General features: G+C 41.5%; 1 protein-coding gene across 1 annotated transcript in view; it reads right to left on the bottom strand.

Moving 5' to 3' along the window:
• Positions 1–1,354: 1,354 nt before the first annotated feature.
• DNAI3 (dynein axonemal intermediate chain 3) overlaps positions 1,355–17,754 on the bottom strand; it is a 56,817-nt gene continuing 40,417 nt past the window's right edge. Inside the window, exons 16-21 of the mRNA XM_081817090.1 lie at positions 16,257–16,320; positions 9,951–10,081; positions 7,897–8,101; positions 6,344–6,435; positions 5,168–5,290; positions 1,355–1,659 (exon numbers count right to left, since the gene is read on the bottom strand). Of these exons, the coding sequence (XP_081673216.1) occupies positions 1,519–1,659; positions 5,168–5,290; positions 6,344–6,435; positions 7,897–8,101; positions 9,951–10,081; positions 16,257–16,320 (756 nt within the window). The 3' untranslated portion in view covers positions 1,355–1,518. The remainder of the gene's footprint in view (positions 1,660–5,167; positions 5,291–6,343; positions 6,436–7,896; positions 8,102–9,950; positions 10,082–16,256; positions 16,321–17,754) is intronic.

Raw genomic sequence — 17,754 nt, 5'->3', positions numbered from 1 at the left:
GGAAAGTTTGTTCCAGTGCAAGGTTGAGTGCTGGGACAATCCAATAACGATGATACTAATATATGTGGGGCGCTGCCTCCTTAGACGCAGGTGCTCATTTACCCCTTGTAAAATGCTGCAAGGTAAATACTCTCAACTGATGGGATAGTAGAGGAATCTATTTCACAGGGTAAGTCATCTGTCCAAAGGCACACAGTTGGTAAGTGCTACTATCTACCTGACTTTTGAGGTAAATAACTGAGTTTAATGTCCTCCAGCAACTTAACTTATAAACCTTGGCATCATCCTTTGTCTTGCATTCCCCATCCAACCAGCCTTTCATGTTTATTTTCACATTAAGCTTCAGTACAGTGTGTGTTAATCTCTAACTTGAACCACTAGTACTGCCTCCTAATAGGATTTCCTGCCTTCGGACTCTTCCGACTCCAATCCATCCCTTATCTTCCAAAAAATAAAGCTGATTGTGTCACCTTCCTGCTTAACCCTTCTATTAATTCCCCATTATCTGCAAACTCTAATCCAGCTTTTTTAGCTTGGCTTCCTGGAGCCTTCACAATCTGGCTCCAAGCTACGTTTCCAGTCTCATCTCCTGCCACTCTCCCCGCAACCCCAACTCCCATGCCAGTCACTTTCCTGTGACATTGAACCTCTGGTTGAGACACACCAAGCTCTTTGGCAACTGTTTCACATGCTCTTTCCTTTCTGTGCCCACATTGGTTAACCCCCCCAGTACAACATTGACTAGAAGACATGTTGGGGGGAACTGTGTTGTTCCACATCTCAGAAGAAAGCTTTCAGTTTTTCACCATTAAGTATGATGTTATTGTAGGATTGTTTTAGATACCCCACATCACAGGAAGGAAGTCCCCTTCTTTTTGTAATTGATAAAAATTTATTGTTGTTTTATCATGAACAGATGTCGAATTTTATCACTGTTTTTTTGCATCCGTTTGGTATCATAAATTCTCTCCTTTAATCAGTCATTGATTTATTTTCTACAGTTAAGTTAACCTTGTATTCCCTGGGTAAACCCAACATGATCTTTATGTATTATCCTTTCTTTATACATATATTCCTGGATTCAATTTGCTACTACTGTATTGAACACATAACACTACAATCTGTGCAGAGGCCCCAGGGGGTGGGAGCGCTGTTTGGAGGGGCAACCAAAAGCAACCTGGTAATTGGGAACAAAGTTTGATTTCCACTTTTCTCTGGGATTAGGGGCTCTAAATAGACATCAAGGACAGGGGGGTGAAGGGATTACTATAGGAAAATGAAAATTCCGTTATTGGTAACTTTCATATTCAGTACAAATTTCAGTACACATCCAATCCAAAAATCAAAACAGATCTTATTGTTATAAAACAATTTTTAATAGCAGTGACATAAAAGGCTACTATTTATAAGTAAACCCATTTAATGTTTAGTTTGCTAGGTCACCTTACATAAAAAATGATGAATAAAAAGAAAAGAAAGTCCTACAAAATCCCCAAAACACCTTTGTAGAAAGCTTTTCTACAAGTCCATGAATGACATCGTCTCTTTCACTTTGATGAAGCCAAGGTTGATGAGGGTGTTCTTTTCCAGTTCTAAGTAACTCTCATAGTCCATTTTCAATTCAGCCTCCAACTGTTCCTTTGACTTCTGATACGTTTTCTAGGGGGGAAAAGCCAAATCATCCCAATAAAGCACTGACAGCTAGAAATACCAAAGAAAGGAAGGGGCTGGTTTTGAGCAGTTGGCCTAGCCACTGCCCTCTGGGAGGGTTTTGCGGGAGGGCAGAGGGCAGGAGGGCATCTCTGGCACAGTGAGGGAGAGTGGCGGCTGGCCCTGAAGGGCGGTGGCAGAGAGAGAGTGGAGAAGTGTGTGCAGGTCTCTGTGGCTTGGGAAGCCTCCTGCCAGACGTGAAGAGGCCAGATGTCCATCCTGGCCAGCAACCCTTTTCTAGCAGTGGTCCCTTGAAGGTCTCCTCATGGAGTCTGGTTTTGCAGAACTGGGAAGTGGGGAATACATGGCTCTTTGACACCTCTTTCTCAAAAAAAATCCCCTCTTCTAGTCTTCCTTTTTTCCCATGATTCTTGTCCCCCTCCTGTAGCCTGAAGTGTGGATAATTGCCTAGAGCTTACAGAATTCTTTTGAATTCCTCCCTTTACTAAGTCCTATTTAGATGGCACAGCAGCTTATGGGTCACACGGAAGCTGCTACTTTTTCTAGCTTTGGGTCTCCAGCTGAAATTCCAGTTAGAAAAACTCCCATTTCATGTGCTGTTAGAGCTGTAATTACTATTATTTTTCAGGAAGTGAGCTGTACCCAGACTCAGTGTTTGCAAAGAGATGGGTGTACGGTTTCCTTCGGATTTGTGGGTTGACGTGTACAGCCTCATCCCTGGCAACGGCAGGGCACCTGTCAAGACCAGCCATGCTGGATGGATGTGTGATCTCCCCCTGCCTTCTGTAATCACAAGAGTAGACGCTTCCTACCATTTTCTATGTGCCGCTTACTGGCTAAGTGCTGTAAATATTTTAACTCATTTAATCTCCTCTACAGTCCCCTGAGGTTGTTACAGCTGTTCCCATTTTCCCTGTTATCAGCGGTTGCTCGTTAGAACGTATTTCTCACTGACATTACTTGTTTTTCTTTGGTGACACCTTCCATGTTCTAAATGTAACAGAGGAGCCCATTTAAGTCCATTCGTTTATCTCCAATCTAGTTCCAGAGAAAATGGGAGAAGTAGTAGCTCTACTTTAAAGAGGGTACTATGTCGGGGCGCCTGGGCGGCTCAGTTGTTAAGCATCTGCCTTTGGCTCAGGTCATGATCCCGGGGGTCCTGGGATCAAGCCCCATGTGGGGCTCCCTCCTCAGCGGGGAGCCTGCTTCTCCCTATCCCCCTCCCCCTGCTCGAGCTTTCTCTCTCTCTCTCTCTCAACTAAAAAAATAAAAAAATCTTAAATAAAGAGGGTACTATATCACATGGAAATGAAGCTACAGGAAGAAGCTGGAGATGTTTTGGAAACTCAAACACATGATACAATTTCAAGATATGATTATTATAATATTCAGGTGTTTTAAAAGTATTTCATATGCAAATTATTTTTGGATTTTCCACAGGTCTACTGGCTTCCAGCTGATGTGGATGATTAGGAGCTGTCACTGTGGTATTTAATCACTCACAATAATCATGGGTAATTGTGGGCGTAAAGGAAGGGTGTCCGGTTGTCTCACACCACAGAATTTCAACCAGTGTTTGTGAGTATGCAAAAGAACAGACCGAGACCAAATCTTTTATAGCAGGGAAAATGATGAAAAGTTAATTGATTGGTATTCTTTTATACCTTGCCACCACTAAACAATGCTTTTGAAATGAGGCCTTCTGCTTTTTTTTTTTTAAAGATTTTATTTATTTATTTGAGAGAGAGAGAATGAGAGAGAGCACATGAGAGGGGGGAGGGTCAGAGGGAGAAGCAGACTCCCTGCTGAGCAGGGAGCCCAATGCGGGACTCGATCCAGGGACTCCAGGATCATGACCTGAGCCGAAGGCAGTCGCTTAACCAACTGAGCCACCCAGGCACCCGAGGCCTTCTGCTTTTATTACACTGATACGTATCTATCAATAAGTGATAATGTTAACATTAAGAATTCCACATGCTCATGCTCTCACATGAATAATTGTGCTGGAGGAGGTTATATATTTGCCTATAAAGAATCTATAGGGCGCCTGAGTGCCTCAGTCATTAAGCGTCTGCCTTCGGCTCAGGTCATGATCCCAGGGTCCTGGGATGGAGTCCCACATCGGGCTCCCTGCTCGGCAGGAAGCCTGCTTCTCCCTCTCCCACTCCCCCTGCTTGTGTTCCTGCTCTCGCTGTCTCTCTCTGTGTCAAATAAATAAAATCTTTAAAAAAAAAAAAAGGATCTATAAATGGGATCAGTGGTGAAATTGCTGGTGACAAAAAGCCTAGGAAGGGAATGAGCAAGAGAGAAGTAGAAATGTGGACTGAGGGGCCTCTGCTGAGAGAGAGAGAACTAAATTCACAGAATATCCAAAGGTCCCAATCCCAGTGGGCAAGGGAAGACCAACAGTGACAGAAGCTGGGAAAGAGAAAGGTGAGGGCCTTCAGAGCTTTAGGTTCCTTTCTGGGAGAAAGATGTGTCCTCTACCAAATTCTCCTCTATCTCAAATTTTATAGTTCCCATATATTATATTATAGTAAAGTTCCTATCCATTTGTCTGTATACTGGTTCCCATTTACTAAAAGTCTACTATTTGTCGGGTTACTGAACTGAAAAGCCTAATCCTAAAAGGTAGTTATCAGTATTCCCATTTTATTTATTTATTTATTTATTTATTTATTTATTTATTAAGATTTTATTTATTTATTTGACAGGGAGAGATACAGTGAGAGAGGGAACACAAGCAAGGGGAGTGGGAGAGGGAGAAGTAGGCTTCCCGCTGAGCATGGAGCCCGATGTGGGGCTCAATCCCAGGACCCTGGGATCATGACCTGATCCGAAGGCAGACACTTAATGACTAAGCCACCCAGGTGCCCCGGGATTCCCATTTTAAAGACAAGAACTGAAGCTCAGCAGTGACATAAGCCCTGCTCCAGATCTCGTAGCTAGTAGTGGTGGGTGGAGTTGGGATTTGAGCCCATGTGTCTTCATTCTATATTCCACTCTTTTTGGACTACCTGTTTTTCTTTAAACAAAAAATTTTTAAGTAATTTCTACACCTAATGTGGAGTTCAAACTCACTTCTCCGAGATCAGGAGTCGGATGCTCTGTGGACGGAGTCAGCCAGGTGCCCCATGCACTACATGTTTTAAGGTATTATTCACTGGATGTTAAAATTCTATGCAATGAAAAATTCCAGATTTTGAATTGTTGTATCTATGAATGATATTCAGATGCCTTTGTATCTAAAGGACTTTGAAATTATGGAAAACTTTAGAAAGTTAAGTTGGATAGAATCTAGATAGGTGTCCAATTGATAGTTGTCACTCATGGTAATCTAGGAAATGAGAGAAATACCCTCTTGACTGTCATGAGAAAGAGAGAAGAATGTGAAAAGGCATAATTTTCCTATTGAAACTGTGGAATAAGCCAAATATACATATTTCCACTGGGGTTAGAGGAAGGCAACGGCTTTTGTTTCTGAAATTTCACTTACAACTTTTGTCTTCTCAAGTTCCAGCTCCATTTCCTTCTTTTCTTGTTCACGAATTTTCTTTCGTTCCTCTACATATTCCAGATGCTTGACTTCTCTTTCGAAGTAGTGATTCATGCTTGATACCTGTTAGAAGCACAGGCCCATGAGAGGGGTGCCCACGTGGAAGCCCTCGTATTCTTCACAAGGCTCTAGAAGAATTCCTGCTGCTTGTAATTCATTAGCTGGCTTACCTGCTTTGGGATACCACCCACAGGCCCACTACCAGAGGAGCTAGCTCAGTGTGGGGGCTACTGTGCTAAGGTTCAGGGCCCTGCAAATTGGAGGATTCCACGAAGGGAGTGGGGCTGGAAGAAGAGAACAGCAAAAAATTATAGTTTTGTAAAAGAAATACTCAGGGATGGCTTTTTTCCCTTTCCTTGTTTCTCACTTCTAAGCCTGAGGAAAGTATCATATCATCAACCAAACTTGGAAAACCCAGATGAGGAGCTCAGCGTAAACCCCAAAGGGACAGGAAGGGAAGCTGAGTTCCCTGGAGGACTTGGTGTGTGCACAGAAGAACAGAAGCAGCAAAGTCAGCAGAAACCTTGGGCAAAGCAGCCAGGGGATGGAAAGCTTTCTGCTTGCCAGTAAGTAGGCTGATGTTGGGACTTGTGGCAGATTGCAGTCTATATATATAATGTTGGTTACTTATTTCTATTCATTGATTTTCTTTTTATCACCTCATTATTACTATTACTTAAAACTGGCGGGTGGTGCCTATGGAAGGGCAGAAAATTGCCCCCTCAGCCATGCTGCCTACAGTACACCAACTTGGGAGAAGACGGGGTGGAGGTGGGCAATGGAGAAATGTATCAAAATGTCAACTGGGCCTCCGGGAAGGGCATCACTGAAATAGGAGTCCCGTCCTTCGACAGTCTGAAAATAACGTTTTATGAATACCCAAATCAATTCTTTTCTGAATCTGGGCTTCATTTACTTGCCCTCTCTCTCATCACATCTGTTTTTCTGTGGTTTCAAGTTATTTAACTCATACAACAGAAATACATCCCTTATTTGGGATTGTGTGATTCTTTTGTTTTCTTACAGAGCAAAAATGCTGTCATTTCTGAACACACTTTTAAAACATGCCTCAGTAATATCTGGTCACATAAATTCTCAGAGCCAAAAGGTACTAACCTCATTGGTGGAAGGGTGACTTAACGTCCAAGGAATTTCCAATATATGCAGTGTTCCATAATAATCAGCTATGGCTATAAATTGCTGCTTAGCTGAAAGATCCAAAAAATGGGGGGAAGAACAGAAAGTCATCCTGGAGGTTAAACATGAAATGTGTTTTTGTTTTTTGGTCTCCCAAAAGACCTGCTGTGGTTATGATAATCTTGGCATCTTCATCAGGCTTTCATGACTGAGGACAATATTAACTGATATATAAAAATCATTTTTTCCAGTTGATGAAAGTCGAGACCCGAAGCCTTTGACGGCCACCCTGCCCACCTCAAATCTTGTCTTCTTGGTGCTCATGTAAGGAGTGTGGCTCCTAGCTGAGGTTGACTATCTGTGTGGCTGGGCTACTGGACAGACTTGAGAAGAAAGTGAGGATAACACAGGGAAAGATTTTCAAAGAAAAATCATGAAGCCAGTTTTCACCAAAGACTCAGTAAGGGCTGAAGGATACCATTATCCAGATGAATTTCAAAGACACAGCCAGAACCCATTTTCTTATTATAAAAACAGATCGCTTCTTTTGATCATTGAAAATGGATATAAAACACAAATGTGTTTAAGAATTTTAATTTTCTACCTTATCATATGGGGTTTCTTTTCTTTTTCTTATTTTCAGAAGGTTTGGTTTAAATTGTTAAATCCTAGACTCATAATCCCTGGATGTATACAAAAGCAATGTTTTATAGCAAAGATGGGGAAAAACCCACACTTGGTGACACGTTAAGGCTAAGTGGTAGCCAGAATGTGACACTCTAGAAATTCTGAAGACTGAATTTCTAAACGTAATGTTTCTGAGAGAGAAAAGGATAGAAAGACAATTTTATGCCTGCATACCTTGGAAACAAAGGGAAACTTCTTTTAAAAGAGGCAAATATACTGGGTTTATATAGAAAGTAGTGCTTAGGTAAAACAGAGAAATTGGGACAAAGAATATAAATTACTTTTCCAAGGACACATCCTTGAATTTCTGCTTGCTTTGTTATACGATGTTTTTTTCCTCATAATTAGTTCAAAAGTTAAAAGTTTAAATAGATAAATAACCCGAGAGTCATTTGATCTCATGAAAAGAATTGCTTGATATTGTCCAGGGAAAAGCCAGAAAAATGATAAAATATTGAAAATTTGTAATGAAAAATTAAAGATACAAGAATTACTCTATTTGGGAAAGAAGCAGCAAAAGGTACCAAAGATTTAGGGATCACACTGTCTGACCTGGAGAAGATGAGAAGGATGCTTTTCATCGTGTGGTTGGTTCAAAATCAGCCTCTGCTTGTCATACTAACCATGCCTCAGAAATAATTGTTGATAAAGAAAACAACGAGAGAAACTCAGGTTGTATCCAGAGTTTGAGTGTAAGAAGGAAGGGGAAGGAAGGAAGGGAAAGTATGGGATGGGCAAAACTTGAGAAAAAAATATCAGAGACTTTCCAGATGAATGTCAAAATGTTCCTGAGTTACCCCCCAAAAAACAAAATAACTTAGGTCATTTAATTAGAATTAACACACCAGAGAAGGTCCAGGGTTTGATGTAGGTGATCATAGTTATGCAGATGTTTTGTGACAGGGCTGGCTCATGAGTTTTCTCCAGAAGGTCCCAGATGTCAATGTATCCATCTTCTCGGCCAATATAGAAAACTCCAGGCCTTGTCAGGGACCAGTGGCCTGCAGTATACCTTTTTGGTGCACAGGATGACTGAAGGAGGGGTCCAGTCTTTAAACAAAATTTTAAAAGGACACATGAAAACTTTTGTTATTATCTGAAGTGTATTCACAATGATTTTCTTTAAGTACAACTCAGATGGCTATGATCATGGAACAGCACAATTATGCCCACTCTGAACTCTTAGTTCTTTTTCTTATAGGATTTTATATAATGCCAACTCTTTTACTTCCTGTGCATTTTTTCTAACATTTTTTTCTTATTTTAGTTGCCTTTTAGAAAAGATCAAACCTTCCAGTCAAGCTGGAGATTGGTGGATGTTAGGTAAGTAAAGATTATAAGGAAATTTTGCTTATACCTTTATTTTGCTGTTGGGTGTCTATTTCCAATGGAGACAACTCTGGCAGCCAGGAAAAAAAGCCAATAAAAAGTCAATTCCAGCTGCGAACTGCATCCAATGGCTTGCAAATATTGTTTGGAAGAGGATTTTAGACCAGCAAAGCATTAGTACAAGATCAGCTTCTCTTTTCTTTACCATGGGGTAATTTGCCCTCTTTGGGAGGTTTTCAGAGAGAAAAAAGATCAGAATGTGCTCTCCTCTTACTGTCGCGCTCCACCTGACAAGCAGGTGTATTCATTTATCTACTTATAGCTGCAGAGACTAAACTAAACTGTGAAGCTGTTTCCTACCCTCTGAGACATGCATAAGAAACTTCCCTATGGGAAACGAAGAATATCTCAGATTCATGGACTCCTTATCCTGTTCTTGCCCACCTTGCCCAGCTCCTTTCATTTCTGTGGATAACCCGGTTCTTGGCCCCTGAATAGTCTATGGACAATCTTGCCTAATTTTCTTTTTCTTTAACAACAAAACTGATACTTATTCACTGTAAAAAAGAAAATTGGACATACCAAAGTACATTGGTATAAAGTAGAAGTCCTTTTGTGGATGGGCATTTTGAGTAGTTTCTAATTGTTTCAATGACAAACTCGTACATAAATTCACACAAGTATTTGTGTAAGTTAGAGTCCCAGAAGTGAAAGTGTTAGGTCAAAGAATATATATATGTATATGTATATTTTTATCACTTTATTTAAAGAATATATATATTCTTTATTGAAGAATATATGTATATTTTTATTCATTTTATTTGAAGAATATATACTCATATAAATGTTATATATATAAATATACACATTATATATCATTTTTTCAAAGAATATATGTATTACAGCTATGAAATAGATATACATACATATTTCAGATTTTGATGATCTTAAATTGCACACTAAAGGGACTTGTCATGCTGATTTCCTCACACCCTTGCTTCACTGGATTTTATCAGTCTTTCCAGTTTTTGGCAGTTTAGCTTCTATTTGCCTGGATCCAGGCCCTCTCCTAATCCTGACTGCCAGAGTCCTGCTGCTGCTTCCCTGTGGCCCATGCATGTCTCTGGTCTCTTGGCAACGAACCCCTTAGCCTTCTTACTCCCACTTTCTGAACCTGTGGACATATTCCTGGTATAGAAGCGAAGTTGATAGACGCAGTGCTTCTCCTTGGACTTCATAGTAACCAGCATCCCATCGTTTATTTTAAGGGGAGGAAAAAACATAAAATAAATCAACTGCCCACAATACATATTTTGAAGAAAAGACTGTTAGGTCTTAGAGAGCAAGAGATGTAAATATTGTTTCCTTCCCTCAGGGAAGAAAGGCAAATGGTTGTGTTTTCAAAAGGCTTACGTGGTTCTGCTGACAAGCTGGAACCCAAGCCATCTGTTGTAATTTCTCTAAAAAGTGTCCCTAAGGCACTGTTATGTCAGAACAGTCTGTTGTTCCCATTGTCTTTCTCAGTAACAAAGGACCACACACCCACTCCTCCATTTTTCAGGCAACTCACCATAACACCTTCTTTCCAGATGGCCACGTTCCATCCCCCAATGGTGAGGATAATGTCCTTGTAAAAAGGTGACCTCTGAACAGTGTGGACAGATCCATCATGGATAGTGTAGAGGCTCACTGGCTTCTTTGCTGTTGGGATGGAAAAGGCCACTTCATCTTTAATAATAGTGTTTATATTCCTGCATGAAGAATAGGCAGAACTCCAGTGGATGGACAGGTCATGATTAATGGGATCCAAGCATAGACAACTAGAGGTCAGTTGGGGTAAATGAATCTGTCAAGGAACAGCTCTTCCTCTTTTTATGTGAAGTCTAGGGAGTTTCCATCAAGGCCATTTTTCCAGCTCAAAGGAATATTTCATGTTCTTATTCATTTACGCATTCATTAACCCACTTGGTTGGTCAAAAAATATTGGTGGATTGCCTGTATGTATCTATAGGTACTAAAAATGGCTGGGTAAACAATGGTTAATAAATGAACATGATCCTGCCCTCGTGGAGCTTATAGTCTAATGGAAAAGACAGATACTCAATAAATAATATCCAATATCCAATAAACAAATCCCAAAGTATATAATAACAAAATGTTAAAAGTGTTATGGTGGAAAAAAATTGCAAGAAAGAGTAACAAGGCACATCCATAATTTAGACCGATTGGTCAGAAAAGTCTTCTCTGAAGATGAGTCATTTAGTCCTAAGTAGCACTTTGGTGTGGGAAGATTTTAATGTGGAGGAGTATTCCAGACAGAGGGAACAATGCACCCCCAAGTCCTGCAGAGAGAAATGCTTAGTGCCTTTATAAATTTGAGGAAAGCAATAAGACTGAAGTCTGGTAATCCCAGCATGAGACATATGAAACAGATGGGGACCAGGAGGGTCCAGACCACACAGGGCCTTGTAGGAAAGGAGTTTAGATTATATTCTCCACATGATGTGTTTCACTGAGTCCTTTAGGACCAGAAGACAATCTGACTGATTTCTAAAGATTCTCTGACTGCTCTGAAGAGAATGAATTAGAGAGAGGTAAAAGGAAAGAGGGGACACCATAGGAGGTAGTTCTGGTGAGAGAGCTTGGTAGCTTGGTTGAAAGTACAATGAACAAAAGTAGATGAGCAAGAAATATTTGCAAGCTGGAAATGACAAGACTTACAGATGGCTTGAATAGGAGGACTGAGAATGTTAGGTTTCTGCTAGGAGCAGCTGACTCCATGGAGTTTCCATTTATTGCAACTGGAAAGACCAGGGGGAGGCAGGTTTAGATGTTAAAATCAAGAGTTCTCTGCTCCAGCCTACGGGTCCTCCTTTCCTTTAGGCTGTGTACCCTATCATTGCTTGGGTTTCCTCTCCCCCAGACCTGGATGCGGGGCTGGCTGCTCCCTACTCCTTGCTGCCCACACCCACCTCAAAATGGCCATAAAGATATGTCCTATTTAGGCCAAACCATAATGTCCAGCTACCTTATATCCATACCATGAACTTACTGTGAATCCCATCATATTGATAGCTATGTAAAAGCTGGATTTTCCCCCCCTCTCGGAACCCCAATGGGACATTAAGCTGAAAAAAAAAAAAACCCGCACCTACTAAACCTTGCAAATAGCTCATAGAGTTTCAAAGAGATATTTGTCCACCCATATTCATAGCAGCATTATTTGGAAGCAACCCAAGTGTTTATCAATAGATGAGGGAATAAACAAAATATGATATATACATGCAATGGCATATTATTCATCCTTTGAAAGGAAGGAAATTCAGACATATGTTACAACATGGGTGAAACCTAGGATATGATGTTAAGGGAAAGAAGTCCATCACAAAAAGACAAATACTGTATGATTCCACTTATATGAGGTATCTACAGTAGTCACATTCAGAGAGATAGAAAGTAAATAGTGGTTGCCAGATGCTGAGAGTAGAGGGGAACAGGGAGCTAGTATTTAATGGGTGCAGAGTTTCAGTTTTGCAACATCAAACAGTCCTGGAGATGGGTTGCATGCCAATGTGAAAGTACTTAATAGTACAGAATTTACACTTAAAAATGGTTAAGATGGTACATTTCACATTTATGTATATTTTACCACAATTCAAAAAGTTTATAAAAAGTAAAAATAAACAAAAAATTTAAATGTAGCTTTCCTGGATTAAAAAAAAAAGACCAATTTTCCTCCAACTGAAGCTCCGTCTTGAAGATAGCATAGGAGACATACTTCTAAGGCAATCTTGAAACAATCTGGAAGATTCCTGGGAAGTCAGGAAAGCCCTGGACACCAGCAGCTTTCTTCTTGTTGCACTCTTGTTTTTCAGAGCCTGGTTTTTAACCTCCTATAGTGGGGGTTCCCTGGACACCACCTCACTCTGGTGAGCAGGGCCATCCATGAGTCGGGAAGCTCTCTGCAGAATGTAATGATTACCAGCGATAGCAAGATTGACAACCACCAAGATTTATACTTTAAAATAACATGTTAGATGTTCTCAGCCCATAACTTTTCCTTCCTTTTGTCCTTTTAGGGACATTTAGTTCCATCTGGCAATGGATAGAGCTGTCCTTAAATTACTAATGGAGTACCAGATGCCCCAGGCCAAGTTGCTATGAGAAAGTTACAATAAACAAAGAAGTAGTTTCCAGAATCATTATCTAATGCAGGATTCAGTATAGTGATGTGATTAAGAGTGCAGACTGCCTAGGTTCAAAACCTGGCAATGCTGGTACCTACCCCCTAGGGTTGCTATGAGGATTAAATGAGCTAATCCATGGAAAGTACTTGGAAGAATGCATGATGCATGGCATGTGCGTTTGTGAGTAGAATACATGAAATAATTATGACAATTGTCATCATTCAGCCTGCATTTCTTGGCTTGTCACTTAGATCATCTGGAAATTTTGATTTCCTTCTTTATCACATATATCTCATTGAGGGTACTGCCTTTCAGAAGCTTTTTCTTAGAAGAGGAAATTCTCCTTCCTGCCTTGTTGATAAGAACATGGGGTCCCGGGCGCCTGGGTGGCTCAGTTGGTTAAGCGGCTGCCTTCGGCTCAGGTCATGATCCTGGAGTCCCGGGATCGAGTCCCGCATCGGGCTCCCTGCTCAGCAGGGAGTCTGCTTCTCCCTCTGATCCTCCCCCCTCTCATGCTCTCTCTCTCTCTCAAATAAATAAATAAAAATCTTTAAAAAAAAAAGATTTATTAAAAAAAAAAAAAGAACATGGGGTCCCTAGGAAATCAAGAAGGACTGCATCCCAGTAATCACCTCATCTTTACTCAGGTACACTCCATGGTGTTTACGAAAAACATTAGACTGGTTGCTCTCAAGGAAAATATTGCCAGTTTATGGATGTAATTCGGGCAAGCAGTGCACAGTTTAGAGGGTCTAAACACTGACTTTCTCTGAACTTCAGCCATTATCCAATGGGAATAAGTGTTGTTTGGCTTACCATGTTACAAAATGCTTGACTGATGATTTTAAAGTATTTTAAAGTATTATGATTTTAAAGTATCCTTTTGGTAAGTGGTTAAAGTTATTTCTCTCCTTTTTTTTTTTTGCAATGAACTAAATGCCAGGAAATTAAAAGCAACTCTTCTTCTTTACCAACCTATATTCCCTTGGTCACAAAATCCTGGCATGTTGACTGCTAATCCTCTCTTATATTTCCTCTGCTGTACATCCCTGTTACCATGCCTATACTTAGTCCTTTCCATCTCTCATCTAGACTATTGCAAGTGATCATCCTACTTCCATTGTAAGTCTCACCAATAAATTAATCCAGCCCCTGCTCTCCTGCCAGAGTGATATTTTGATTATACCAGTGGCACTAGGATAAGTTTCAAAGCTTAGTAGGCTCTCAAGGCTCTTAGCCATTTGGACCCAGCTATCCTTCCTGACACCTCTCCTGCTGCCCTCTCTATTGCTATGCTTTGGCTAGGAGATCTCCCTATTTCTTAATTGTCCACTGCTCTTTTGGGCTTCCATGTTTTTGCATTTATTATTCCTTCTATCTGGCACATCTTTCTCCAATTGGAAAATTTCAGTCCACCCTTCAAGACCCAGCTCAAATGTATTTCTCTTCAGTAGGGCCCTTTCTTAGTAACTCAAGAGAGTTGGTCCCTTCCTGGTTTCCCATGTCACTTTGTGTTTGCTTCTAGCCACAGCTCTAATGATAGTGTAATGTCATCATTTGTTTATGTGTTTGATTTTTCTAATAGATCATGGAACTCCTTTGTGGGAGGATAATATCTTGTTCATCTTCATATCCTCCAGTGCCTGGCACAAAATAGATTCTCAGTAATGAATTGACAAATGAATGAAAGTAAGAAAGAAAGAACAAACGGCGCCTGGGTGGCTCAGTCAGTTAAGTGTCCAACTCTTGATTTTGGCTCAGGTCATGATCTCAGGGTCTTGAGGTCAAGTCCCACATTGGGCTCCAAGCTAGGCATGGAGTCTGCTTAAGATTCTCTCTCCCCCTTTCCTTCTGCCTATCTCCACCCCCTGCTCGTGCTCTCTTGTTCGCTCTCTCTCTCAAAAAAAAAAAAAAAAAGAACAAACAACATTAGTAAATTTCAAACATAAAGCTCTTGGTTTTTAAGTTTATTATCATTGGTTATTCTATAAATGGAAAAAAAATTAAAATAAATAACTAAACCTGTTTGTCAGAGTCTGCCTCAAAAGCAGTTTAGGAAGCTAGCACCATGGTAAAGGCTCCAAGAAACTCTCTGAGACCAGGAAGAACCAGTGTAACCAAATCATGGCATCAGGGTCTCCACGGGTGTCTCAGCAGAACAGTGGAGACAGCTGCCGTGTGCATGCAGTACATGCACAATTAATACTCATGAATTATTGAATAAACAGGTACATGAATAAACATAAAAGTAGCTGAATGTAATTCATTATATCCAATATATAATTTTGAGTTCAACTTTTGAATCCTGGAATTTGAAATGAAGGGAAAGTGGAAAATCAGTCTCAGTTTGGCAAGCCCTTGACCTTTCCTTGGATCACATCTAATTCTCTCTCAATGCCCCACTCTTATCAATAACACACATTTTGGTTTCTGGTCAGAGGTTCTATGTCAGAAAACTAGGGAGTGCTTCCGTTTCCAGATTAATACGGCTACCCTGAAGGCAATGCTGAGAAAGCACGCCTTTCTGGGTCTAAGGCCGACTCCAGTCTGCAGAGCCAGACTCAGTAGATAGAAGGGGAGGGGGTGAAGTTCGAGGCGGAGACCTGAGACCCAGCAGCGGTCCCCTGCAGGCTGTATCTCTGACCTCTGACCCCGCTCACTCCCATGCCCACTTATTCTAAGATCAGATTCCCTTCTGCAGACCTAGCCTGCCTGCCCCACCTCACTGCTCCATGGTATGCTAGCAGTCCCAGCAGCTACCTCTTCCTGTGCTTCCGGTCATTCCACATTGCGAAATGTGGCTCAAATACATTTTCATGCCATGATCAAATCCAAAGCTTTAAAGTAAGCAGCTGTAATTGTAGTGAACCTCAGGGCTCCAAGCTTTGACAGAGAGCTTAGCTTATTAGGGAGCCTAAACTCTTTGATTCCTGCTCCCAGCTGGGTGTGGTCCCCATACCGCTGCTCAGCTGCCCAGAGTCTGCACACTGCTAGTCCGAGAGGAGGGTCCTGCAGCTACTTCTCCATTCTGTTCCGACGTCGCCAAGATCATTGTAAATTTAGTTTATAATTTCACATTAACATTTTTCATATAGATGAATTACCAAGTTGTTGCATTATTGAAACACATGTTTTTGTTTTTTTCTTTAATTGTCCAACTATCTTAGTCATTTAAGCATCAATAGATCAGTACTCCTCAAATTTGGGGGAGGTGAAAACAAATCACCAGGCGAATCTTATTAAAAATCCATATTCTGATTTGCAGGCCTGGGGTAGGGAACAAGGTTCTGTATTTCTAACAGGCTCCCAAGTGCTGCTCTTTGAGGCCCTCACTTTGAGTATGTGCAGACACAGGACGTTAAGTGCCTTCCCTCCCCTCAGCAAGGCCAGGGTTGCTCAGCACTTTGTAAAAAGGAGTAACTTTGGGGCGCCTGGGTGGCTCAGTCGTTTAAGTGTCTGCGGCTCAGTTCATGATCTGGGGGTCCTGGGATCGAGCCCCATGTTGGGCTCCCTGCAGGCTCCCTGTGGGCTCCTCCCTGCTTGGTGGGGGTGTCTGCTTCTCTCTCTCTCTCTGCTCCTCCCCCCTGCTTGTTCTCCTCTCTCGCTCTCTCTCTGTCAAATAGATAAAATCTTTAAAAAAAAAAAAAAAGGAGTAACTTACTCATAACAGAGCAATCATCAAAACTTACTCATCAATCGGCCAGTTTCAGGGTCTCTTTCCATTTTCCAATCTGTGTATATCACTCCACCTTCCTAAAAATATTACAGGTTTCTGATGAGTACAATGACAACTTAAGGGACAAAAGACCTCATATGCATGTACTAAGACTGACTGTAACCCAAACAAGCACAAAGCAACAGGTTAACTCAGTCAAATCATAACTTGATACAGTGTGGAGGAGGCTCAAAATGATTACTTGATTTTATATTGAACAAAAAAATGAATTTGTTGAATTTTTATGTACACATAGTGACGTGGAAAACACAGGCATTTATGGAGATTATCTATGTACTGGGTTTCTAAAGTTTTTGTTAGTAGGAAATTGTCCCAATGGACCAAAAACTCCAGGAAGGGATCTGGTTCTACTTCTTCAGTGATTTGTTCTCAGCATGATACAAAGTCAGTACTTAAAAATATTTGTGGAGTAAGAGAGAAAAGGGGAATGTAAATTGATAATATGGTAGCATTACCTTTAAAGTTGAGAACAGGAAACAAAGTTCCATTTAAATAACAACTACTAATATATATTCCAAATCTCCTTATGGCCATTATAAGGAGACGGGAAGGCAGGGGGACCTGGTGTAAAGGGGCAGAAACAGCCACACACAGGGAAAAGATGCAGAACCCGTGAACAGCAGAGGTGGGAGAGGTTTAGAGAAAACCTTTAGTCCCATGACCCATCTAATAGAGGGAACACGGAGACTCAGAGAGGTTAAGTGACTTATTCAGGGTCACCCAGATGCAGGCTCCTAATTTCAGTGTTTTTCTCTCTGGGTGATAAAAGGAAAACACAGAGGAGGGTGTATAAAAAGAGGAGTTGAGAGGCCTGGGAGGATGGCTTGGGATGTGTAGGTGAGGGAGAGGACAGGGGAAAACATCTGGCCGGCGCCCACTCATTCCCTCATCTGTGCTTTTATTCATGAACACACGTAACAAACAAGGACTGTGTTTGGTGTTGGAAATTCAGAGTCAGAGGACAAGCCCCCCCTCCACTCTCCACTGGTGGTGCCGAGGCCGAGGGAGCACAGACCAGCCCGCGTCCAGTGCACACACCTCCCCTGTTGGCTGTGACACCTCACCCACCCTTATCATGAGTGAGCCCACAGTGTTTGCCACCGCTGTTAGGAACTTTCTATATGTGACCCAGCCTCCACCAGAGTCCTGTAAGAGTCACTAATATCTCCTGGGTCTCATAATGGATACGTGCAACACCAAACAGAACCAAGTCACAGAGGAGTAGCTTGAACCAGGTTCATCCACATGTGTTGAGTGCCCATTCTCTCGGCAGCCACCTAGCTGGGACCTTCCCGTCCTACTCCTCCATCCAGTTCCCGGTGCTGAGAATTCTCCTCCTCCTCCTTCCCTGTGTTGACATTCTTGGCCCCACTGCTCATGCCCTCTTCATCTCTGGGTTGGCCCCCTTGAAATCACTGCCTGGCTGGCCTGTCCACCTTCTTGCCTCCACT

The sequence above is a fragment of the Leptonychotes weddellii genome, chromosome 4 (genome assembly GCF_054177405.1).
Source record: "Leptonychotes weddellii isolate Sample4059 chromosome 4, ASM5417740v2, whole genome shotgun sequence".
In the NCBI taxonomy this organism is placed as follows: Eukaryota; Metazoa; Chordata; class Mammalia; order Carnivora; family Phocidae; genus Leptonychotes; species Leptonychotes weddellii.
The sequence above is the reverse complement of the archived record's forward strand: the minus strand, read 5'-3'. Positions and strand labels throughout refer to the sequence as shown.